The sequence below is a fragment of the Zootoca vivipara genome, chromosome 9 (genome assembly GCF_963506605.1).
Source record: "Zootoca vivipara chromosome 9, rZooViv1.1, whole genome shotgun sequence".
NCBI lineage: Eukaryota > Metazoa > Chordata > Lepidosauria > Squamata > Lacertidae > Zootoca > Zootoca vivipara.
This window is the reverse complement of record NC_083284.1, coordinates 9,042,432-9,069,580: the sequence shown is the minus strand read 5'-3', so window position 1 is coordinate 9,069,580 and position 27,149 is coordinate 9,042,432. Positions and strand designations below refer to the sequence as shown.

At 45.0% G+C, this 27,149-nt stretch overlaps 1 protein-coding gene across 1 annotated transcript in view; it reads right to left on the bottom strand.

Annotated features, from left to right (window-relative positions):
- Nucleotides 1-27,149, bottom strand: part of ADAMTS3 (ADAM metallopeptidase with thrombospondin type 1 motif 3) — a 138,900-nt gene that overhangs the window by 90,179 nt on the left and 21,572 nt on the right. Inside the window, exon 4 of the mRNA XM_035103109.2 lies at nt 4,256-4,412. Within this exon, the coding sequence (XP_034959000.2) occupies nt 4,256-4,412 (157 nt within the window). The remainder of the gene's footprint in view (nt 1-4,255; nt 4,413-27,149) is intronic.

The following is a 27,149-nucleotide window of genomic DNA, read 5'->3' as shown; positions in this document are numbered from 1 at the left end:
TCCTTAATTACAATGCCCGTTATGGCTAAGCCAATTGCACAGCACTCCACCTTTATAAATAACAATCTTCTTAGACTGGATTTGTCCTCCAGACTCCTCAAGAGCCCAATGTAAGTTAAGTGTCTAATGACCAGGTGGGAGGAAGGGAAGAGAAGTTTCAGTCCTAAGAGCAGTGTGCCATGGAAGTGTCTTTGGTTTGTAAAAGCCCTGTGGTCTTGGGCAGGTGGCTCTGAGAACTGTTGTTGCTGTTGTTTAGTCGTGTCCGACTCTTTGTGACCCCATGGACCAGAGCACGCCAGGCACTCCTGGCTTCCACTACCTCCCGCAGTTTGGTCAAACTCAAACTCATGTTCGTAGCTGTACATGTATTCAATTGCCCTAAAGCAAAAGAGCTCTACTGTTACTCAAAGCAGACCCTCCAAGTACCCCTATTTTCCAGGGACAGTCTCAGATTTACTGATGGCCTTACCCTCCATGAATTCGTCTAATCCTCTTTTAAAGCCATCAAAAGTGGATGCCCATACTTCAGTGAAGGGCAGGAGAAGGTCCCTTGTGGTTAACTTCTCCCACTGGGGTGGGAGAGTCCTGTTCAGAAAATGTAAGCAGCCAAGGAGGTTGCAAAGTGCGGAAGAAAGATTTAATTGAAAGAAAAAGGTGCACACCATGCTTGGCTACTTTGTAAGAATAAAATAAGCTCCAAGCACCACATCCACCAAAATTCCAAATAAATGCTAAGGTGCCCTGAAAATAAGCCACATCATAGTAATATTCCTATTAATACATTAATAATAATAATGTTTCTGTATCCAACTCAATGCACTCTTAAGAACTTCCAACCATCTTTGAAAGAATTCATTGTTTGTTTATGAACCACTTGGCTTCTCAAGCATATATATAATTTTTTGAAAAGAGGGAGGGGGAAAAGATCTTGCAAAATAGTCTGAACAATAATTGTTTTAAGGTGGGCCAACCACATTCTGTTTACCTGCAGACATATCCAGATAAAACAATTACTCTGAAAGAGTGATGTGCTCAGACAGGAAACAATGTTAAAATCTCAGTTGTTCCCCTAGTTTATCTGTAAGTGGAAATGGAAATGAAATATAGGGCATCGAGAAAAGTCAGTGAGAGAAAGAAGCTGAATGTGTCTCTGTGCTTGCACAGAGTACTTCAGGTGTTGCTAAACGTCTTCAGCCTGTGGGCAAACTTTTTGAAATTTGAGTGACTGCCATGGGTACCAACTGCTCTCCACACTTCACCCCGCTTCCCGGATAAGCCCTCTTCCCAAGAGACTGTATATGCTCACATTTTGTTTTCTCGTGGGATCTGGGTAAAAGTACTAATCAGAGCTTTGAAAAGTGCATGGAGGTGAAAGAGGACATGAGAAAAAGCGTCACTTTCCCAACTTCCTCCTTCATGTACTTTTCATGGGACGGAAGGTAACTGCCCTCAACACCTCCTGACTGCGGTGGCAGTGTTGGGCAGGCGAGAGATGTTACGGACTCCAGGGAAATACGTCAAGTCTTCCCCTGCACCCACAGGCATTACACTGGTGTCCACATTGGTAATCTCTGGGGGCATACATATGAGATTAGGCATCTTTTGCTCTTTCACAGACCCTTCATCCTACACACTGGATTTCCATGGGACAATTGACCATAGTCAAGGCAGGCCCAGTGTCCCACTTGGTAGAATGAGTAGTAGGGCCCCCAAATTCAGCATAGTTGGCTTGCCTCAATTTTTAGTAAGCAATTTAAGGAGGGGGGCACAACACCATTTGAAGTAAGCAAGATATTACCAAAGACGTCCCCCACCTAAGAACATTAAGTCCAGAGTCTAAAATTACATAACTGCACTGCTGATTGACCATGAACTACAAGTCCCTGTAATCATATTGTGATATATCATAGACCACTGACTCAATTAATTTTGCAGTTCAGCTCTAAAAAAACAACAGTTATTTCCTGAGGTCTTATGGGGAAATTCCCTGTGCTGGGTCAGTGCATAGCTAGTATCACATTATCTATCCCCATCACCACTATCAAAAAAAAAAACACCCCAGCCAACAGGGGTAGCCAAATTAGAGCCTTCTAGATGCTGCTGAACTCACATCAGCCCCAGCCAACATGGCCAATGGTCAGAGATGATGGGAGTTGTAGTCCATTGACTTCTGGAGAACACACAACTTCCATTATCCTCAGTTTTGTTGGACACAACTCCCACCACCTGTGACTATTGGCCATGCTGGCTGGGGGTGATGGGAATTGAAGTCCAACAACATCTGGCAGGTATCGCATAGTCTACCACTGCAAAAGAACATCACAAGAAGCCCCAAAGCAGGGTTTGAAGGTGACAGCTCCACAGAAGGCCACCATCAATTGGTATTCTGCAACACACTATTGCTTAAACATGGAAGCTCCATTTAGCAGATGAAGCTATCATCCTTGAGTTTAACACATCATTTCGTTTCCCGTTAAATGTCAGTCTCCTAGGTCGACACTGAATTTTTCCAAAGTTTTCAGTGCACACAATTTATTCAGCATCACCTTCGACGGTCACATGCAACTCAATCCTACTTGAACCAAACTCAACAAGTAGTTTGTATCACTGTGTGAATCCAATCCCAAAAGAGTATTTTAGGTTTTTAATCAAATCAATGCTCAGGATTTGCAAAAACAAATTCCAATCAACAACAACCAAATCAAAACTCATGCTGCTATTGCTGCTGATCTTCTACAATGTTGTTTTTATTAAATTTCCACAGTTAATATAAGAAACCCTTGAAATTTTGACCTTACAGACATAACACTAAACCTTGAAGTTAGGAATGAGCCTAGCCCATGCTGTTTGTGTGCAGGGCAGCTGTTTACAGATCCATTTGGTATGCCGGCTGAGACTCTACCTGCTTGCGCACTGTCTCGCCAGAGTGGTACATGCTCTGGTTATCTCCTGCTTGGACTACTTCAATACACTCTACGTGGGGCTACTTTTGAAGGTGATGCAGAAGCTCCAATTAATCCAGAATGTGGCTGCTAGACTGGTAACTGGGAGCGGCTGCCAGGACCATAAAACACCGGTCCTAAAAGATCTACATTAGTTCCCAGTATGTTTCCAAGCACAATTCAAAGTGTCGTGTTTCCACATTTGATTAACCAGAAGTTGTGGCATTGTTCAAACCTGATAAACTGTGGTTAACCTGAATTATGGTTTGTTTGAAATAGGTCAGCTTTACACAGCAGTTTATGAAGCTGGCTTGCTTCAACAAAATATGATTAGTCACAGTTTTGAGTTCTGATACAATCCTAAACTGTAGTTAATATAGGAAATGTCAGTTTCACACAATGGTTTATGAAGCTGGCTTACTTCAACAAAATATACACTTAAGATGTAAGATGTAAGCCTCATATACCAGCGCCTGAAGAACATTGAACAACAAAACAATATGGCCATTATTAAGAAATTTAGCGCATGGTATATCTGTCTTCCACCTTCCTACATGGACTTCTGGTCACCATACCTGTCCAATCTAACCATCCCAAAATACAGACGAGCCTTCACGCTGGCCAGACTGGACATGCTACCCTCCGCCGCCCTTGAAGGTTGATTCTCAAAAACACCATACCAGAATTGACTATGTCCCTGCAGAGTTGGCAGCGTGGAGACTGTATCACATGTACTCCTGTCCTGTCCCCTATATAAAGACCTCAGGGATGAGATCATCACACCGCTGATATCCGCCATTTCGGGCTGCCCATCCGAGGATATACTGTTTTTCCTCCTGGCAGACCAGACTGCCCAGACAACAGAGAAGGCAGCCAGATTTACTGAGAGGGCCATGAGACTGAGGGCCGCCAGCTGAAGGACAATAGCGCCTCCTGTGTGAACATATAATTAAGATCTCACCTGTTTCATTTTAATTGTGTTATGCTGAATCCCGAGACAGCACATTTTATTGTTATATATAGCATTTTTCTTTTTTCTTTTACCAGGATATGTAATATGAATCCGTTGTTGCAATGGCCTGTAGGCCACGCAAATAAATAAAGTTTTACTTACTTACTTACACTTAAGATTAACCACAATTTAAAGTTCTGATGGAATGCTAAACTCTGGTTAATCAAAACTGAAAAACGATAGCTTCTAATGTCCTTCAGGGATGGGGAGTGGAAGCATGGGAGGCAACGGAGATGCTAGCCTTTTGTGTTCAGCCCCAATGCAGTCAGTGAGTTCAAGTAGGCATAGACATGAGAAATACCTTCACTGAGGATGTCAGGGAGTATATCTCCTGGATCTTGTGCAATGGCCGACCTCCTATAGACCATGTGACTCCTCCCTCTCTCTTCATCCATTTGTTTCCCTTTCTCCAATGGCTCAATGAAATATTCATCTTCACCCACTTTGATCATTCCAGCCTAGGGAGGAAGAGGAAGAGAAGAAAGAAGACACCAACATGTGAAGAATCCGTCTTCCATATTTGTCATGATAATAAGTTGTCATTGGGATCATTGAATTGTCAACCACTGAAGGTAATACAAAACAGGGGGTGGGGGAACCTAACCCTATGCTTGGATGAGAGGTACAGAAATCCTGCTTGAATTGCTCTCCAGAGGGGTGTGGAAATGTTAAGGGACAAAGACACATTGGAGAAATAAACAAACAAAAAATCCTTCCAGTAGCACCTTAGAGACCAACTAAGTTTGTCATTGGTATGAGCTTTGGTGTGCATGCACACTTCTTCAGATACACTGAAATAGAAGTCACCAGACCCTTATATATAGTGAGAGGGTGGGGAGGGGTATTACTCAGAAGGGTGGTGGGAATGGGTGATTGGCTGATAGGTGTGGTAAACTTGTTAATGACAGTTAACGACTGCAATTGGTCTTACAGGAAAAAGCAAGTGGTGAGATGGCTAAAAATTGCTTTATCGTGTATAATGAGATAAGAATCCAATATCTCTATTCAGACCAGGTCTCTCCATGGTTTTAAGTTTGGTAATAAGTTGCAATTCAGCAACTTCTCTTTCCAGTCTTTTTCTGAAATTCTTTAGTAATAAGACAGCTACTTTGAGATCTTGTATAGAATGTCCTGGGAGATTGGAGTGTTCTCCTACTGGTTTCTCTGTCTTGTGATTTCTGATGTCAGATTTATGTCCATTTATCAAGTTGGAGAGTGTGCATCTACAAACTGGCAATCAACTGCCTCCCTGTAGCGGGTGCAGATGCAGCAGGACTCCACTTGGAGGTCACCACACTGGCTATGCCTTAACTACTGGCTTTGGGCAATTGGGGAACAGGCATAGTTCAGTGGCAGAACATCTGCCTTGCTTGTAGAAAGTCTCAGGTTCAATCCTCGGCTTCTCTAGGTAGGGTTGGGACAGAAATCCTTAAATCCTGTAGGAGCAATATGGAGCTAGATGGAGCAGTGGTTTGGCCCAGTTCAAGGCAGCTTCCAATGTCCAATGTTCCAGTGCCCAATGTACTAAGTGCTATGGGGGAATAAGAATTTGAATCTGGATCTTCCCACTTCTGATCCATCATGAAAACTACACTGCCTTGAACAGTCCCGGGGGGGGGGGGGGAGAGGAGCAACAGTAGCAGCTCCATGGGAGCTGATAAATTAAACAGCAATGAGAAATTGCAGAGAGACATTGCAGAGTCATGTGGCGTGGGATCTATTCCCTGGTTGGAATGCTTAGGACCGTTTAAAAGTTATTCAACACCACTTCAAAGTTGTGGTTACTTAGAACACCTCTGCCCTGAAGCCATCCAAATGTTGGCTGTGGTGAAAGAAGGCAGTGGGGGAAGGGGCAGTAAAAGGAGAAGGACATCCTAGCCAGGTAAAAAAAACCACTCAAGGAAAGCAGGGCCACTAGAGGGGTTGGCTGGGTAAGGGAAGTGGCCTGGGGAGATTCCTGAGGGCCAGATAGAGAGGCTTGGAGGGCCACATTCAATTCCCCAGCCCTAGTCTATAGGATCAGAGGACTAGCTCCTCAACTACTTGGTTGCTGGAAGGGGGTAACATGCAAACTTTTGTGGCTGAAAAGCCAAGTTACTGACTTTGCCTTTGGCTGTATTACTGTTATCTAGTCACGATAGAGTAAGCCTCATTGAATTAAATGGGACTTACTTTTGAGTAAACATGCTGTGTATCCACCCCCACTTTATACTCCTTTCCAGGGCCGGATTTAGGTTTGATGAGGCCCTAAGCTACTGAAGGTAATGGAGCCCTTTAAATGTGATATTTTAGGGAACAGGGTAGCAGCCGGGGCCCATTGCTTACATCACAACACAAAACACTGTTGTACGTAGGCTTTATTTTATTTATTTTTTATCTTATATTTTGGAAATGTACATCCAGGGTTTTTTTTCCTTTTCGGGGGGGGGGGGGGGCTAAGCTATAGCTTGTTTAGCTTATACATAAATCCGGCACTGCTCCTTTCAAGGAAAGAAGTCAGGGATTGGAATATTCCATATAATTATCTGTTTTGATCATTCTTGCTCCTTGAAAAGTTGTGTGTGGTTGTTGTTTTTTAAGGCTAATATGCAGCTCCATCAAAACACACAAGGCATTCTTAAGGCAGGAACATAGCTGCCAAGTTATCCCTTTTTTTAAGGGAAATTCCCTTATGCTGAATAGGCTTCCTCGTGAGAAAAGGGAAAACTTGGCAGCTATGGGCAGGAATCAGCTGGCAGTGGTTCTCCTGGATCACTGGCACAGCCATTTCCCAAATCTGCTACAGAAGATCCTTTTCGTTGGGATATGGCAGAACTGAAATGCAATGCAGAGCCTCCACCTTGCCTCTAAATGGCCCCTTTCCTCAACAATAACCACTGGGATATTGAAGTTCAAATAAGTCCATTTCAGGATCACACCCTCATTTTTCCCTTTCCGTATGGCCAAGAAGCATTATTAGGTTGGCCAACCTAGCGGCCTCCTGGCAAGTGAATGGATTGCTTTCTTGCCATTTGAAATGGAAGGGGGGGGGGACAGAGAGAGTTTGTGCCTACTGTTGCTATGCTCATGACGTAAGATTCTGTCTTGGCACTGCCCCGTTTGTTTAAATATCCCATTTTCAATGCTTTCAGCTTGGAAGTATTCAAAGGAAAGAAAATAAAAGAGAGGAGGCACACAGCTGCCTTTCCCCCCAGCCCAGCAGGTTCCTCTTCCATTTTTCTATTTCACAGCTAAAGATGGGGTGGGTGGTAAGATAGATGATGACATAATTCATGAAAGGATCACAGGGGGAAATATTTTCAAAAACAATTTGTTGGTGATGGGTAAATAGAAGCGATGGGTAAATTTTGGTTTCTACCAGTTCCTCATTTTTCCAATATTGAGTTCAGTTCTCCATATATCCGCATCGGTTTGTATGAATGTTTAGGAAGACCAAGATGATAAAGAGTCTAGAAGCCAAGATTCATGAGGAATGGTTTAGAGCAGTGGTTCCCAACAGGTGGTCCGGGGACCCCCAGGGGTCCGCGAGCTATGCCAGAGGGGTCCGCAAGATGCTATTAGAAAAAAATATATATTAAATATATTTCGTATGATAACAGATTTTTTGCTTTGGCCGCTTCCTGCATGAGCAGAGTCTAGCGCAAAACTAGAATTAGATAGAGGCAGTAGTTCTGCTGTATGCCGTTAGGTGGCGCTTTACAAACACTACTGTTTTGCAAAGAGGCCACGCGCGCATTCTACTAACGCTCACCTCCCCAAGATGCTTTGCGCACGTCGGCTTCATTTGTGCGCTATTGCGCAGGTACCCTGTCTTCTCCATTCCCCTCCCTCCTCCCTGGCGCGCGCTGCCTCTTTGTAAAACAGTAGTGTTTGTAAACAAAGCGTTGTTTTTCGCGGAAGCTACAGTTCGCGTAGTTAAAAATGGACCATTGGTTAAAAAGTGGTTCATCTCATTAAGAACTGAAAATTAAAACTAACTGTATACTGATGGAGTACTCTGTTGTAACTGTAAAAAAACGTATAAATATAAAATATAAAAAGACTCTTAATTTGGCTCTCACTTTTTAATTTTAGGATTAGGAATTAATGGGGGTCCTTGTCACAATAGCGGCTCGATGAGGGGTCCTCGAGAAAATTTTGTTGGGAACCCCTGGTTTAGAGAATTGAGTATGTTTAGCCTGGATAAGACTCAGGGGAGATATGATAGCTATCTTCAAATATCTGAAGGCCTGTCACATGACAGATGGAGAAAGATTGTTTTCTCTTGCTCTGGAAGGGAGGACCCAATCCAATGTATTCAAATGACAAGAAAGGGGGTTCCAACTCAACATTAGGAAGAACTTTCTGGTGGTAAGATTGGGCTCCCTCAGAAGGTGGTGGAGTCTCTTTTATAGGAAGCTTTTAATCAAAGGTTGGGTGGCCCTATCTATCATGCATGATTTAGTTGAGTTTCCTGCATTGCAGGGGGTTGGACTAGATGACCTTCAGGGTACCTTCCAACTCTACAATTCTACGATTCTATGATTCCATGACCTATATCTATCTCCTTGTCTATCTATCATCTATCCATCCATTTCTTGTGTATCCATCCCAGGTGAAAATTCACCAGCATGTGATTTCTCCAAATATGCACTTTTTTGTATGCAGTTTTGCATAATAGACACATTCTTGCACAGCTGTGTCCTCTATAATAATGCATTTCTGCAAACTACTATCACTGACATATGCATTTATATGCAGACTTTCCTCCACCTTAAGCATTTCTGTACATATTGCTGGGCTTGATAATTGCCAATATGTATGCATTTTTGCCTAATATAAACAGGGTTGTTTGTATGTATGCATCTATAAGGCACACTTTACCCCAGGGTATGCATTTTGCTATATGGCTGGAGGACTGCCTTGCAAAATTCAGACAGTGTGAATTGCAAAAGATCGAATCATAGTATCATAGAATTGTAGAGTTGGAAGAGACCACAAGGGCCATCCAGTCCAACCCCCTGCCGAGCAGGAAACACCATCAAAGCATTCTTGACATATGCCTGTCAAGCCTCTGCTTAGAGACCTCCAGAGAAGGAGACTCCACCACACTCCTTGGTAGCAAATTCCACTGCCAAACAGCTCTTACTGTCAGGAAGTTCTTCCTAATGTTTAGGTGGAATCTTCTTTCTCGTAGTTTGAATCCATTGCTCCGTGTCTGCTTCTCTGGAGCAGCAGAAAACAACCTTTCTCCCTCCTCCATATGACATCCTTTCATATATTTGAACATGGCCATCATATCACCCCTTAACCTTCTCTTCTCCAGGCTAAACATACCCAGCTCCCTAAGCCGTTCCTCATAAGGCATCGTTTCCAGGCCTTTGACCATTTTGGTTGCCCTCTTCTGGACACGTTCCAGCTTGTCAGTATCCTTCTTGAACTGTGCTTCAGTTCACATATTGTTTCATGAAGTGCAAATGAGGTAAGTCCACATTTAAATGAAAACTTAATTGAATTTCTCTGCCATTCCTAACCATATGGCATTTCTGGATGCACAGTTCAACACTTGGTTTTTATTGCTTTGCAGTTCTACTCTCTTAAGGTCAAAAGGTGCACAGGAATTCAGGTGTGGTGTTACCAGCCACCAGGCAATGCTGTAATACAATCTCTCCCCTGACTGGATAAGCAATCACTTACTCTACTCAGTTCAGCAGGGGGAAAAAGAATTGGCTTCCATCCTAATTGCCTCTTTACTGTGAAGTCAGTCAGGGCCTACTCCTGTTTCAACATAATAATCAATGGGTAGAGTTGCCTCTAGGCAGGATCCCTCCCTCCGCAGTGCTTTCTCACCTTCTAAAATGTCCCCTGCCCAGATTTTCAGTGACCTGGTGCTCTCAAACTTTGTCCTCATCTTACCCCACTAATGCTGCAATCCTGAATACACTTTGTAGGGAATAAGTCTCATCAAGCTCAACATGAATTATTGCTGCATGAACGTGCATTGGAATGTTCTGTTAAGTGCCACTGAATTTAGCAACATTTCGTTCAGAGTAAATATGCTGAGGGCTGTGCATATATTGAGATACTAGGGAGAAATTCTTTGTACCAACCAAAAAAAAGCTGCCTTACGGTGAAGCCCATACTCACTTCATTCCAGTCTCTCTCTCTCTCTCTCTCTCTCTCTCTCTCTCTCTCTCTCTCTCTCTCTCTCTCTCTCTGTGTGTGTGTGTGTGTGTGTGTGTGTGTTGTGGATTGAGCAAAGGTGTTAATCTCCATTGTCTCTGCAATCCAAGCCACCTTTGTACAGTACTGGACTGCAGTAGTGACTTAGAGTTGCCATATTTCAAAAAGTAAAAACCAGGACACCCCAAAAGTTGCCGAGCTTCTTTTAGGAAGACACCTAAATTGTTGCGAGTTCCCCCCCCCCAAAAAAAATGCCAAAAAAGCCACCGTTTTTCAACTACCACCTGCAGAACCGATGCCAAGATCACTCTACGAATGCAGGCCTCTTTGTTTTGAAGGTCTGCCTGGACTTTTGGAAGACCAGAGCTGATAGTGAGCCCCTTTGAAATATATCTCTTACACATATGCTGCTAGCTATCACCACACATAAATGTTTCCATTTTGTTCTCAAATAATTCTCATGTCTTGAAGCATTACACAAACCAAACCAGAGTTATCCTTTGAAGTTTGCCCTTCTCTCAATTTTGTGACGCAGTGCTCCAACGAATGCGTACAAAAATGAATACATTGGGGAAAACATTTGCATAAAAATTGCAGCTATTCCTAAAAAAATAACACAGAAGAATACATCATATTGAGAAATATCACTTGCAAAAAAATGTGCATATTGAAACTGCACATGGAAATGTCTTTGCTATGAGAACTTAAACGCTGGTGAATTTTCTGTAGAAATGTGGAGAACTGAATTTAAGACTGGAAACTTGAGAATCTGACACTGACAGAGTCACCCGTCCATCCCTACCTGGCAGGCAGGTGGGTTGGGGACGGGGGCAGTTTTGTTAACAAGCAGAAATCCACTAAGACAAGAAGTCAAATGCCCAGCTGTGCTCACCTCTAGGATACATCTGGGTGTGAGTTTCAAGGGAGGGAGAATTGCTATGGCCACAGCAGCCAAGAAGCTTGCGGTTACCTGGAAAAGACTCGTTGGTATTTTAAGTTCCAAATATATCCAACACCAAGGGTGTACCGATTTCTGAAACCCTGAGACTGAATGGGGAATCTGCTGTCATGCTCTCTGTGTTTCTATTTGCATTTGGATGTTCACATTCCTTAACACAAACAGAATTAGCAGGCATCCAAAACCAAACACTCATCCCAGTATTAAAAGCCCTAACAATCAAGTGCAACATTCAAGAGGCTGTACTTCACCATAGAGCAGTGATGGGGGAGAATTTCGGGTTGGTTTGCATTTTCATGTGAAATGACCTAATTTGCAGTTCCTGATATAAGGAGTGTAGCTGTTCTTGGACATTCATGCTTCTCCAAAGTGTGTGATGCAGTCCTCCAGCCAAAGAAAAAGTGCATATTAGGACAAAATGAGAATAAAATGAATAAATTGGTGAAAACAAGAGCAATACTGGAGAGAATTGCTTGCAAAAAAAAGTGGATATTTGGCAAAATTGCCCACACATGGGAAACGTGCACTCTGATGAATTTTCAGGATGGTGGTGGTGCTGATGTTTTTAAATACAATTGGGTGTGCAAGTGGGACATTCCTCATCAGTCCAGCAGCTTTCAAACAGGCCAGAATAAATGTGGCTCAGTCATTGATCTTGAGGTCAATTCTGCAGAATTCTCTCCTGGCTGAGATTAGAAAACCCCTTCCCTGTTGAGTGCTCAGATTCATAAAATCATAAAATCGTAGAGTTGGGAGGGACCCCAAGGGTCATCTAGCCCAGCCTCCTGCAATGAAGGAATCTTTTCCCCAATGTGTGGGCTGAACCCATAACCCTTAGATTAAGAGTCTCATGCTCTACGGACTGAGCCATCCAGCTCAACAAAGACCTTTCTAGTCCAGCAGGCAATTTTAAGGAAGCGTTTTGCTTTCGTTATTAATTTCAGTTGATCTTATCCAATGCGTGTGTTTAAAAATAAAAATAAATAAATGGGTGCACCACTTCCAAGCTTTAGCAATTAAGATGCATATTAATAGCTTAAGAGAACTAAATAAACAAACAAACGGGGGCCTGGGATTTGTCGCTGATCTTGTTCTCAATGAAGAGAGGAAGTATGAACATTTTCCTGGGGTTTGACCCTCCCGTTGGGCTCTTTGGTTTGAAGCCATGGCAAAGTCTGGAAGAAGCTACATGGCTAATCTAAGGTTAAGCCAGCCTTTTCTGCTGCAGGAGTGGATGGGACCCTGCCTTGATCCATGCTAATGAAATTAAACAGCCTTCTCCACTAAGCCCCATGGCACCGAGAAGCTATTAATTAAGAACAACCATCTGTTGCTTTGTTCCAATGTGAGGAGGAGGAGGAGGAGGAGGAGGAGGAGGAGGAGGAGGAGGAGGAGGAGGAGGAGGAGGAGGAGGAGGAGGAGGAGGAGGCTAATTATTTGATTATATGTGCTGACTCCACAAATGTGCTATTTAGATAGAGATGCAGCGTCACGGGGCATTTTCTGGAACAGTGCTGTACGGCCCAGAGGGCAAATTCAAAAGCATGAATACCGTATTGGCCCGAATATAAGCCACACTCCCCCCCCCCCCCAAAAAAAAATCCGACTCTGAAAACTTAATGTGCGGCTTGTATTCAGAGCCGAGCGCCGGCGCTGGCTTGGGGAGCGGGATGCCGAGCGCTGGCTCCCCTCCCATTCAGGGTGGTAGTGACGGGAGGCGGGCCGCACCCGCAAATAAGCCTTGAATTTTAAAGGTGTGGCTTATTTGAGGGTGTGGCTTATAGCCGGGCCAACATGGTGTGTTAACACTGTGGCTTACGCTGTGAGAAAGTTAGCTCAACTTTTGTTCAATGTCCCAATGTGGCATTCACACACCAGGCCTCATAGGTCAGCCAGGGCCAAATCCTGCCAGGCTTCCTCCGCCCCTCAAGATTGAGACGGCTGAGCCCCGTCTCAGTGGTCATTGGGGAGGCTGTAGAGGCCTCAGCCCCAGAGACTTGTTGCGCCTGCTAGGGAAGGATAAATATGTGAATTTTGGTTTCACTTTGTTTCTCATTTTTCCAATCTTAAATTCAGTTCTCCACATTTCAAAATCACTTCATTTTTATTTATTTTTTTAAAAAATGCACCCGGGCCCCCCACTGAATCCTCACACAAATCCATAAGCATTTGGGTGTGATTTTCCACCCATCCATCAATTTATCTGTATGCCGCCTTTCCATAGAAAACCATGATAAAGGAGGATCACAACATGAAAAAAACACGTAATTGCAAACATAACATGCGTAGCCATAATCAATGAAGAAAACACCAAAAAGTACACAACCAAATTAAACAATTTCTACATATATCATAATAAGAGCTAAAATGAAGATACAAAAATTAATAGCATTAGCAGCAACAACCTCCTGCCCTCAAACAAACCCTGCTAAACAACATCCCAGCCCAAGAGTGTGTTTAGCAGCTTCAGCTTTTGTAGCTGGAGTCAGTCAAGGCCCTGCCCTCTCTGGCAAAAAGGTCTGCAAGGCTGGAAGCTATTCTTCCGAGATGCAGATCTGTGGAGCACAAATGGCAATAAATGTCAATGCTTGTCCTCAAACGGTAGCATATACATAGCACTTCCTGTTCTAAGAATTTCTCCTAATTTGTGTACGCAATAAATATGTCTATGTCTGTAGATTTGCTTCATGTGCAATTTTTTTCCTGTGTTTCAGTTCGCATATTGTTTCAGAAAGTGCAAAATTAAGCAGGATCCTCTTTAAATCTGGGCTGGATCCGGTTTCTCCTCCATCCCTAAAGTGGTCCTCCTCCCCTACCCAAAGAAAGGTATTACCACCTTACAGCTTTCGCAGTTTTATGGGCATTCCGTTCTGAAAGAATTCCTGCAGCTTCCCACGGAATCTTTTCTATTCCAGCTGCCATTCTCATTATTCAAATGGGCACATTTGCAAGGGCATCACACACACACACACACACACACACACACACACACACACACACACACACACTGCTTTGGACAATTGCAAGCGGCCGATGGGAGCTCTGCTTTGCCATTCGCTAAATAGAAGTGCCACTGAAATAAGGATCAAGAGTTCTGTGTTTCATCCGTCTAAAAGCCGAGCACCAGCCAAGCAGACACTCTCTGCTTGCCAAGACAAACACAGCAGACCCGGCTGGAGGGAGGTGCACATGGGTTGTGGGGGAGAGGAGGGGGGGTGCAGTTTGTGGAGACAACCCTCCAGTCTTTAACTTCTTAAAGAGTTGACATAAAACGTGCTTTTATAGCTACGATGTTGCCATGTCTTTAAAAAACACATCTCCAGGCACCGAAGAGACACAGCCACCTTTCACCCTCTCTGTTAGTTTAAGGTGTGTTGGGTTCAATGACTGTGCAAAACTTGCGTCACAAAATACCTGCCACATGCTTTTTTAAGTCCGGGGATGAAAAACGTTCAGAACCGCACACCGAACACTGCCCAATTTACTGGGAAGGTAGGGAGAATGAAAGCTAAGAAGAGGCAATGATGCCCACACCGCTTTCCCCTTTGGCTGCTCCCGCCCGACATCCAAACAGATCGGCAGTAAAATTTATTATGGATTTCCTACTTCCATAGCTACGGGGATAAGGTGTCATGGAACTTGGGGTTGGTGATTTTCAGTGGGATCCATACTTCTGAGACCGCGACTCGGTGGTAGAGCACTTGCCTTAATGGCAAGAAGTTCTGTTTTCAACCCCTGGCAGCTCCAAGGCTGGAAAAGGCACCCTGTCTGGAACCCTAAGGAACCACTGCCAGTCCGTTTGGACAATTCCAAGCTAGATATGATAGCCATGTTCAAATATAAAAAAGGATGTCATATAGAGGAGGGAGAAAGGTTGTTTTCTGCTGCTCCAGAGAAGCGGACACAGAGCAATGGATTCAAACTGCAAGAAAGAAGATTCCACCTAAACATTAGGAAGAGCTTCCTGACAGTAAGAACTGTTTGGTAGTGGAATTTGCTACCAAGGAGTGTGGTGGAGTCTCCTTCTTTGGAGGTCTTTAAGCAGAGGCTTGACAGGCATATGTCAAGAATGCTTTGATGGTGTTTCCTGCTTGGCAGGGGGTTGGACTGGATGGCCCTTGTGGTCTCTTCCAACTCTATGATTCTAGATGGACCGAGAGTCTGACTCAGCATAAAGCAGTTCCCTGGGCTCCTATGTTCTTTCAAGAGTTGGAAGTTTCTCCACGTAACAAATTAGAGAATCACGAAGGGGGATTTTACTGTGTTTAGAAATGTTTTCATCATCACCTACAGAAAAGTGAGTGGCGTTGGGAACGCAAAGCACGGTATTTTTGTAACGGTTCTCTTTCTTGCATCTGAGGTTGTCGACCCAGTGGGCGGAAGGCGTAGAAAAGGCAAATTCCATGCTAGGTATTGTTAGGAAAGGAATTGCAAGCAAAGCTGCCAGTATCATCGTGCCATTATTCAGATCTACAGTGAGGCCACATTTAAAGTATTGTGTACAGTTATGGTCACCTCCCAGTTTTCTATGTCACCATCAGTTTTTTTATGGTCACTATGGTTTTCTCAGTAGTGATGTATGGAAGTGAGAGCTGGACCATAAAGAAGGCTGATCGCCGAAGAATGGATGCTTTTGAATTATGGTGCTGGAGGAGACTCTTGAGAGTCCCAAGGACTGCAAGAAGAACAAACCTATCCATTCTGAAGGAAATCAGCCCTGAGTGCTCACTGGAAGGACAGATCCTGAAGCTAAGGCTCCAATACTTTGGCCACCTCAAGAGAAGAGAAGACTCCCCTGATGTTGGGAAAGATGGAGGGCACTAGGAGAAGGGAACGACAGAGGATGAGATGGTTGGACAGTCTTCTTGAAGCTACCAACATGAGTTTGACCAAACTGCAGGAGGTAGTGGAAGACAGGAGTGCCTGGCATGCTCTGGTCCATGGGGCCACGAAGAGTCGGACACGACTAAATGACTAAACAACAACAATGGTCACCTCACTTCAAAATGGATATGGAAGAGTTGGCAAAAGTTCAGAAAAGGAGAATCAACATAAGGTTGAAGTGTTAGGTGTCAGGAATGTGGCCCCCCAGAGCACAGTGGAAGAGTCAGCCTCAGAAATTGAGCTAAGCGAGCAAGGAGCCGACTCTGCAGCTGATACCGTTTGTCAAAAGTTTAGAGAGGACAGCTCAGCCCCGCTCCTTCCCAGGGAAGAAGCTGTTAGCTCCCAAGGAGAGGAGGAGTTGGAAGTCAGCCTGAGTGTTGCCAGGCAACTAGCAGATAAGCAAGAGTCTGAGGCTGTGTCTTCTGGGAGTGGTGAGGAAACGGGCCAGCCCTGTACTAGGAGGAGACTGGAGAACTGCTCAGAGAACAATGGAAGGGAAAGAGAAGAAAGGCGGGATTTTTGGCGTTGATGAGTCAGACTGAGCAACTACTGTTAATGAGAGCACGCGGAGGCCATGCTCTGGATTTGTTTTTTTCTTGTTGATGTAAATAAACTTGTATAAAACTGACGGAGAGTCATTGCAGCTTATCAGGCTGCTTACCTGCCAGAGATCGTTATATAAGGGACTTCTTAATTCAAGAAAAGGCAAGTAAGAGGCAACATTATAGTGCTTTATAAAATAATGCATGGAGACAGTGGATAGAGAAAGGGTTTTCTTCCTCTCTCATAAGACTAGAACTCATGGGTATTGTGAGGGACAGGGGATATCGCGAAGTCCCTCCCCTCCTGAGTTCAAGCCCATCCCCGAGCACAGGGGAAAGCAGAGAGAGTTCCGATTCCAGTGGGGAAGCAGGAAGTCGTGTCCGAGGCTCAGGCAAGGTAGCGGAGCCAGGGTCCCAGGTGGGACAGGAAGGGGCAAATAAGGGGGGGAGACCCACCCCCCCAACTCCGGAATTGCGCAGAAAGCGGAGAGGAAAGAGGATGGGTCTACCCAGGCTTTTGTGTTGGAGAAAGACGCGCCAAAAGCCATTCGGAGGTTCTGAACCCGACTGAACACATAGCTCCGTGTAAATAGCAATGACTTCAGCACTGTAAATATGCAGCACCAATAAAAGAATAAAATGCAGAGCTGTGTAGAGTCGTTACTCTGAAGTAGCCCGCTCCGGCCACTGTGACAGGTATCAATAAAGCTGAATGTTGGAAGATTCAGGACAGATGAAATAAAGTACTTCTTCTTGCCGCTCATAGTCGAATGATGGTCACGAACTTGGATGGCTTTCAATTCTTGGAAGAGAGCTTTATCAATGGCTTGGCAATCCCACACAGCGAGGGAGAAGAGAACTTGTCCTTCTAGTCCTGGAGAAACAGGAGATTGATTCTCCTTCTTGGGGCAACATCAGCACCAAACACTGGGTTGGACTGGGCTTGCCTGTAATTCCTAAAGACTGCAGGCTATTTCAGTATGCTGCAAGCAGTGACCTCAGTCACAGAGGATTCAAGAAGCAGATGCCACCTTTTGGTAACAAAAGCAAAAATCCAGAAGGAAAATTACTTGTCAATCTGCCCAGTACTGTGTTCGTTTCTAGGTTTCGCCTCTCTTTTTTGCAAAAAAAAAAAAAAAGTATCGCCAAGGACAGAAGGTGTGATTCAACAACAGTTCCAAAACACATAACTAAAGAACATCTAATGACCGCCCACTTTGTGTTTGTTAAATTAATCACCCGCCACACTCTCCAACCCACCATCTCTTTGAAAGTTCTGCTTTATTGTGGTCTCCCTGCCACCCTCCAAAAAGCAGTGCCTACCTTCACGAGGCTTTCAGCAAAGGCTGGGCAATATAAGAACCACTTGGACAGATACCCTCTCCCACCCACCCACCTTTGTTCATGGTAAAGTTCTGGTGCACAGAGAGCTACCATCAGACATCGAGCACAGGCTGTGCAGGTCTGGACAAAAGAAGAACCAGGGAAGTCTTGCCTTAGCTCAGTGGTAGAGCATCCAGCTCGCATGCAGAAGGTCCCAAGTTCAATTCCCAACATATCCAGGCAAGACTGTAAAGAACTCCTGCATGGAATTCCGGAGACCCACTGCCTGCCAGTGTAGACAATATAAATCTAGATGGGTTTGACTCTGTATGTAGCAGTTTCCTGTGTCCCTCAGACAGGTGGCACAATCCATTTCTCCCTGCCTCTTCCCTATAAACTGCAGCTGCACACATGGGAGGGACAATCAGCTCATCAGCCAGATGGGCGGGGTAATAATAATAATAATAATAATAATAATAATAATAATAATAAACTATTGCCAATCCACAGTGACCATGATCTGGGTGGCTGTAATGCATTCTAGACTGGCTAAGAATTATACAAGTTTTTATTTCACTTCATTTTTATTTTGGGAGTATTAAGCTGTGTTTGACCCACCCTAGTCACACCACCTCATGAGAAGAGAAGACTCCCTGAAAAGACCCTGATGTTGGGAAAGATTGAGGGCACAAGGAGAAGGGGATGACAGAGGACGAGATGGTTGGACAGTGTTCTCGAAGCTACCAACATGAGTTTGACCAAACTGCGGGAGGCAGTGGAAGACAGGAGTGCCTGGCGTGCTATGGTCCATGGGGTCACGAAGAGTCGGACACAACTAAATGACTAAACAACAACAACAACAAGTAACACCATGCGTATGGTAAGCTATAAATGCAAATAAATAAATATTGAGACCTTCTCTCTCTTCCCACACCGCAATAGATTACCCCCAACTAGGAATGGAAATAGCTGTCAATTTTCGTTTTCCTTGGTTTCGTTTTTTTTAGTTCTGCACATCAGTTCATTTTGGGGGGTTTTTGTTTTTAAAAAAGCCCTCATAAAAATCCTTCTGAATTTAATGCAAATTTCTGCATGAAATTGTGCCCAATGTACAGATTCTTGCAAAGCAATTTCCCCCAGTGTGCACATTTTTACATTATGACGTAAAGCATTTTGTATGTTTATTTCCATGAACATACAGGTATGTGCAATTTATGCACACTCTTTATGCATTTTTGTACTCATTGATGGACTGGAGAACTGTGATGCATAACTTGAAGAAGTGAAGATTTTGACGGGTGCCTGTGTTTCAGTTTTCATATTGTTTTGCAAAGTGCTGATTAGGTAGGTCCAGCTTTAAACGTGAAGCCAATAAATAGTACGTGAGGCCGCTGGTTCCTATGCAAAGCCAAGGGAAGCAAAAACTTCATCCTGTGCTGAAGAGCCAAGGCAGGTATGAGAAGATGCAGAGCCTGTTGCTTTAAAAAGCCGTCAGTCTTCTCAACACCCATTTTCCTAATCCACAGCCAGGGGATGCCCTCCAAGTTGGAGGTGGATGGCTGCAATATTTAATCCTGCTTCCTTCACATAATTGAGGGCTTGTTACCTACTGGCAACAACCACTTTCCAGGGACAGAATTGTCAAGGCAATTTCCCTCCACCATAGTTATAATGTAGGTGTACAGCAACAGAGATTAAAAATAAATAAAAATAAATACAGTGTATTTGAAAATGAGTCATGGCAAGAAGCAGTGCTCTTGGTTTTTAGAACAGTCCAAGCCACAGGCAACAGATGATGCAGAAATACAGGAAAATAATTTTTAAAAGCTGGGTGCTGCAAACAAAGAAGCTGGAGAGGGCTGGGGATTTAATGTTTTAATTATGATTGCATTTATTTCCACTCATCACTTTTATTTCAAGACAAATAGGTGCCAGAACTCAGCATGCAGTGAGTTACTATAACTTGCCAGGTGAGTTGGAGCAGCCAGTGCCCCAGATTCTGGCCAGGTCAAATAAATGCACCCCCTCTTCCCTCATTCTCTTAGGGAAGAGAGGCCTTGGGCCAGTATACCTGAAGGAGCATCTCCACCCCCATCGTTCTGCCTGGACACTGAGGTCCAGCGCCGAGGGCCTTCTGGCGGTACCCTCGTTGCGAGAAGCCAAGTTACAGGGAAACAGGCAGAGGGCCTTCTCGGTAGTGGCGCCTGCCCTGTGGAACGCCCTCCCATCAGATGTCAAAGAGAAAAACAGGTACCAGATTTTTAGAAGACATCTGAAGGCAGCCCTGTTTAGAAAGGCTTTTAATCTTTAATCGATTATTTTATTCTTCTGTTGGAAGCCACCCAGAGTGGCTGGGTAAACCCAGCCAGCTGGGCGGGGTATAAATATTATTATTATTATTATTAATTATTATTATTATTATTATTATTATAGATAGATAGATAGATAGATAGATAGATAGATAGATAGATAGATAGATAGATAGATAGACCTGCTTACCCCAATGACTCTGGACCCAGAAATGATGGTGTGTCATCACACATCATCATTTCCCAAAAGCATTTGAGGTTTCAATTTGTGGTGCGGAAGACAGCCACCAGCAGTAGCAGCAGTTGAGCTGCTGGCCTGCTGATTCATTAAGTAAGAACCAAAAAGGTCACCATCTCGCTTGGAACCTCCTTCCTTGAGCATTTGGTTTACTGGAAGTTTGGTGGGTGTGCAGGGAATGAGGTCAGTGAACTGGACACTGCAGGAAATACTGGACTGTCCTGTATGATGGAGGACACCAAGCCAGTCTTAGTTTCTTGCCTTTCCTCTGTTTGCAAAATGTATCGGAAGCCAGTTGCTGTTTTCACCCTCTCTAGAAGTGCAATCCAGCTGCTTCGACTTGGCTCAAGGGCTGCCGGTGACGTTCCAAGCCGTTTGACTTGGTGTGTGTCAAATCAGTTTTTCCTATGACCAAACAAGTCCTGGAAGGACAGGAAGAGGGAAATGAACCCCCCACCCCACCCCCGTTTTGGAAAATCTATTATTTTTGAAGGTTGACTGGGGTTGGGTGAATCACACTTCTCCCCACCCCCAAATTATAAAAAAGAGAGATGAACTGTATAACAGGAGGAAAATATATGAATGCAAAGTTTTAATCTGCGCAATAGTACACAGCGGAAAGAAGGGGACTTTGATTTCATAGCACATCCCATCCAGTTGCAATGTATTTACTAACAGCAAGCTCAATTTTCACTGGGAAGCCAAAATGGCAGAGAAGGAACCCCAAGCTTTACAGAAGTACAAATTTAGTTGAGGGGTGGGGAGTAAATGAAAGTAATCTAGCAAGGACTGAGCATGCTCAGAGGGCACAGACTGCTCATTGATCAGTGATCTATCTAGCTATTGTCTACGTTGTGGCTGGTGACCACCCAGAGGTTGATGGTCCACAACTCTCACCATTCCTGATCCACAGTCAGTGACTGAGAATGGTGGAAGTTGGAGAACTAGAGCAGGGGTCAGCAACCTTTTTCAGCGGCGGACCGGTCCACCATCCCTCAGACCATGTGGTGGGCCGGACTATATTTTTTTTGGGGGGGGGGGAAATGAATGAATTTCTATGCCCCACAAATAACACAGAGATGCATCCTATATAATAAAGTCCAAGTGTCTCTGTGTCCAGTTCCTGTGTCCCTGGGTTTGCGCTACTGCGCATGTGCCCCATGGACAGCCGTTGGGACTTGGAACGCAGAGACACTTGGATGCGGCGGTGGCAGCTGCTGCGGCCGACGCAGCCACGATGCCCCCCCCCGTGGCCGCTGTGCCGCCCGACGGCGAGGAGTAGCCCAGTCCGGCTCCCGCAGCCGCCGCAGCCCCGGAGCCCGATGCCACCATCTTGGTCCACCGCCGCCTCCTCCTCACAACCCTCCCTGGCCCGTGAGAGGAGCGGCTTTACTTGCGTTCCTGGCGCCCCCCGCGGCCGAGCGCAGAGAGGGAAGGAAGGCTGCGGCCCCGTCGCTCCTCTCACATATGTTCTAGCGCCCGTTTATTTAACGGGCTCAATGACACTAGTTTTAAATAAAAGGGCACATTCTACTCATGTAAAAACATGCTGATTCCTGGACCATCTGTGGGCCGGATTGAGAAGGTGATTGGGCCGCATCCGGCCCCCAGGCTTTAGGTTGCCTACCCTTGCCCTAGAGCATCTCAGCCTACTAAACTGATGGTGAAGAATAGATGTTTCCTTAATGCAGGGATGGTGCACCTGTGACCCTCCAGAGGTGCAGGAGGATGTCTAGAGTTGAGCCTCCTGAACAAAGGGGGGGAAACACATGTGCTGCTCTGCCTACTTTTGCCCCTGGGCCCATCAACCAAACAAGTGGCCCCCAAAAGGTTACCCAGATGGGAATGTGGCCTTTGACCTCTAAAAGGTTATCCTACCTCGGTCTTAAAACATTAACATCTATAAGTCCATCTGATTAACCATCTTCAATTATTTCAAGGGCTGTCACACGAAAGAGGGGACAAGCTTGTTTTCTCCTGCTCTAGAGGGTAGGACTCGAACCAATGGCTTCAAGTTACAAGAAAGGATTTTCCAACAAAACACCAGGAATAACTTTCTGAAGGTCGGACAGTCTCCCTCGGGAGTTTGTGGTGTCTCCTTCGTCGGAGGGTTTTACGCAGATGATGGGTGGGTCAGGGATGCCTTAGCTGAGATTCCTGCATTGCAGGGGGTGGACTAGATGACACTCAGGGTCCCTTCCAACTCTACAGTTCTATGGTTCTATGATAGGATGCTTCTCTCCAGCACAGACTATAAGCTCTGGGAGTCACCATGGAAAAGGCAAGTCTTCAGCAATTTCTTAAGAGAACTTTTGGAGGCAGGAGGGAGAAGGAGAGAGAGAGAGAGAGAGAGAGAGAGAGAGAGAGAGAGAGAGAGAGAGAGAGCGCTTTTGAAGAAGAAGTGGGAAAGGAGGGTGATTTTGGCATGCAGAACCAGGGATCTGTTTCAAGCGTAGGAAGAATCAGGCATGGCAACAAAGCGAAGGAAGGCCAGAGAGGGCCAAGAACAAGAGACTGCGCTAAAATCAAGGAGAACTCTCCCTCTCAGCTGAAAAAGGAAGCAGGTTTGTGCCCAGAGAGAGAACAGTTTACATGGGACAGAAAAACCACAATGCCTCCAAGCTGAACGGAACAAGGAATTGGAGGTGCAGCAGGGAGAGATGTTTAGTCTGATCTGTGAACTTCTTGTGGCAGGCAAGTTCCTGGTTGAAACCCAATCCAATGGATTAAATGCCGTGGGGGGGGGGGGGGAGGTGGTGTTTCAGTTTATTTACTTGTTTATAAGATTTCTTGCCTATATTTCTGCCTGGACACTGAAGTCCAGCACCGAGGGATTTCTGGCGGTTCCCTCGTTGCGAGAAGCCAAGTTGCAGGGAACTAGGCAGAGGGCCTTCTTGGTGTTGGCGCCTGCCCTGTGGAACGCCCTCCCAAAAGATGTCAAAGAGGAAAACAACTACCAGAATTTTAGAAGACATCTGAAGGCAGCCCTGTTCAGGGAGGCTTTTAATGTTTAATAGATTATTGTGTTTTATTTTTCTGTTGGAAGCCGCCCAGAGTGGCTGGGGAAACCCAGCCAGATGGGCGGGGTATAAATAATAATAATAATAATAATAATAATAATAATAATAATAATATATTATTATTATTATTATTATTATTATTATTATTATTTCTGCTCAGGGTCCTAGGATAGGTAACAGCAGCATAATATACAGTTTTCTGCTTAGGATCTAAGGATATGTAACAGTGGCATAATATACAGTTATGGAAATGGAGGTAACCATTACGATGACAGGTGGACAGGATTGGAAAAGAGAAGGCTGAGAGGAGACATGATAGCCATCTTCAAATGTCTAAAGGGCTGTCAGAGGGAAGATGGAGCAAGCTTTTTTTCTCCTGCTCTGGAGGGTAGGACTCGAACCAATTCCTGAGATTCCTGCATTGCAGGGGGTTGGACTGGATGACCCTTGGCTCTATGATCCAACTCTATGATTCTATGACTGCCCCCAAATGTAACAGAACAGCATTAATTTGGCGTAAGAGGTGAGTAAAACAAAGCACCTTAACAGTCAAAGACGCTGGACACATCTCTTTGGGGAGGGAGTTCCACAATGTACGGGCTTCTGCATGAGAAATGTCTCTGCCTCCATCAGCCACCACTCCCTGCACATCTGAGAGCAGCCTAACTATGAAGAAAGGTCCCTCCCTCTGCCAATCTTAACACCAGCAGTCTCTAGTGCCAATAGAAACTGGTCAGAAGACCAACAATGTTTAATGACAAGACCAGCCTAGTAATTGTAAGTTTGCCCTCATCTTCCCTCCTGCTGAGTTGTATAGGAGCAACATATAGGACCAAGAAGGACTGAGGGCTGAGGGCTGACTGATGTTTTTTGCCCAGTGGTCCATTCACTCTAATAGACCAGTCTCCAATGCTTAGAAACCCAAGAAGGGAAAGAGATGGTCTTTCAGATGTTTGGGGTTGATTCACACGTCCGCTTGGGCAAGGGATAGTTGAAGAGAGATCCACTTTTTGTTTTTCCTTGGTCATTTTCAAGGCAGTTGGATGCAAGCCTGTTTTCTGAAGTGGGGTGAAAAAAGGGGGGGGAAGAAACACCCCAGGAGATTTCTCGGGGGAGGGGGGAGTGCTCTAGCAGATATACTGTACATGTTTAGAAGAATATTTCATGCATCCCCTACTGCAGGCATGTCCAACAGGTGGATCGTGATCTACCTGTAGATCAGTGGTCGTCTGCAGTAGATCACTGGGAGATCATTGGCTCCCTCAAAAGAAGCTGAACAACCGTGGCTCCCCTAAAAAAAAGCTCAACATTTTACCTCCTGCCTGGAAAAAACTCAACAACTTTGACCTGAACCCCCCCCCCCAAAAGGGGGTAGATCATTGGTAGATCATTGCCCCCCTCATCAAAGAAGCTGAACAACTGTGGCTCCCCTAAAAAAAAGCTCAACATTTTACCTCCTGCCTGGAAAAAACTCAACAACTTTGACCTGAACCCCCCCCCCCCAAAGGGGGTAGATCATTGGTAGATCATTGCCCCCCTCATCAAAGAAGCTGAACAACTGTGGCTCCCCTAAAAAAAGCTCAACCTTTTACCTCCTCCCTGAAAAAACTCAACAACTTTGACCTGAACCCCCAAAAGGGGGTAGATCACTGCCAGTGTTTAACTCTGTGAGTAGATCGCAGTCTCTTGGGAGTTGGCCACCCCTGCTCTGCATGTACACCCCTTCTAGGAATCATACATGTTCACACGAGATGCAGAAGGAAATCCAAAAACGGAGCAGCTCAGCAAAGCAGACTTGGATGTAAGGCACATGACCCCAAAAGTGAAGGATGGGCAAATATATCTATTTTTGTTTCTCTCAATTTTTTCCCCATTTTCCCAGACTTAACTCCAATTCTCCACATCAGCTTTCAGGGCAAATTTTCTCCCAACAAACACATTTTTGGGGTGCAATTCTGCCTAATCTGCACATTTTTGCAAAGCGGTTTTACACCCAGCACAGAAACCATGAGGGCTGAAAGAGGAGGGAACCAGTGTTGAAATTTAGCAGGCTCCTGCAGATAGGATAGACCTCTCTTTTCCTCTTCTACCTGTCCACACTGAGTTAGCTTTATGTGGTAGGGTAGGGGAAGAGAGAGGGCAGACTAGTAACTTTTAATTATTGCCAGCATTATTCGCTGGCAGTCAGCACACTTAGTCTAATTAATTTGAAAGGAACTATAACACTGCACTGCAGACTCTCGAAAAGTGCCACCAGAAAGCCATTTATTATCAAACAACAAGGCTGTGGAAACCTCATACAGAGAGTGGGTGAAAGAAGACCTCCAGGCTTCTCTTTCTCTAGCCAGGCCACACACAGGGCCATCTTTACCTGGGGGTGCATGGGGCACGGGGCACCCGGGTGCTGATTTCTGGAGGGTGCCAGGCGCCTGCCACTGAAATCGCCTAAGCTCTTAACTATCTAATAATAATACCTTTATTGTCATTGTACACCCTGTGTACAATGAAATTAAACGAGCCTCCCTCCCCCTCCCAAACCATGGGGGACCCAAACCTGTTATGAAATAATAAATAATTTTGATCAAGCTAGTAATACACACACACACACACACACACACACACACACACACACACACACAGGTATTACCGAAATGTATACCTACTGTTTCACTAAAAGACTTTAGACTTTGTGCACTCATTTACCGAAGACATGCCACGCCAGCGGCACCGCTTTTCATTCACAACAGCGGTGCTTGTCAGGCACTGGGCGGATCTTTGCACCCCAGCAGAGCATATGTTAAAGACTCCACTGGCCACACACCAGCATTGGCGCTTGCTTTGTACCTCAAGTGGTTTTAGAATCATAGCGTTGGAAGGGACCACAGGGGTCATCTAGTCCAACCCCCAGCAACAAAGGGATCTTTCACCCAACATGGAGCTTGAACCCACAACCCTGAGATTGAGAATCTCATGCCCTACCCACTAAGCCAGGCATAGGCAAACTCGGCCCTCCAGATGTTTTGGGACTACAATTCCCATCATCCCTGACCACTGGTCCTGTTTGCTAGGGATCATGGGAGTTGTAGTCACCAAACATCTGGAGGGCTGAGGTTTCCTATGCCTGCACTAAGCTATCATCTTGCCCAGCTGGAATGTGTCCTTGAACTGCAAACAGGCCTTTTGTTTCCTTGGCTGGGGGAGAGAGAGAAGGGTGTGTGAGAGCATGTAGATTGCATAAAATTACACTTGTCCCCACCCACTTTTGCCTCTAGCCACACCCACCACTGGCATGTGGCCCTCAGAAGCCTGCCCAGACAGAAGAGTGGCCCTCAGGTTGGAAATCGTTCCCCAATGAGCTGAAACCGAACAGGACGAAGCGAGCATAAACTTCTAAATACACTGGTGAGCTGAGCTGCACGCCCTGTGTCAGCAAACACTTTGAGCTGAAACAAGGGGGAGAGGAAGACCAACGATACATTTGTTTCAAAAAGATGGATTCTAGTAACAATAAACTATTTATCAAGATGCTTGTGGGGAGCTGAGTGGATTCTGAATCGATGCTGGAATGACCACCGGATTCAATTAACACATTGATTCGTTGGCTCTTTATTGGATCAATATTGGGCCACCAGCTAGCAGACGTCAGCCAAAAGATAGGAAGGAGAGTCTCTTCGTCTAAAGCCAGTTCTGCAATTCTTGCCCCCACCCTCCTTCTAAAATGTCAGTTGCACATACTCTCGGGAATAACTGAGTTCTAGC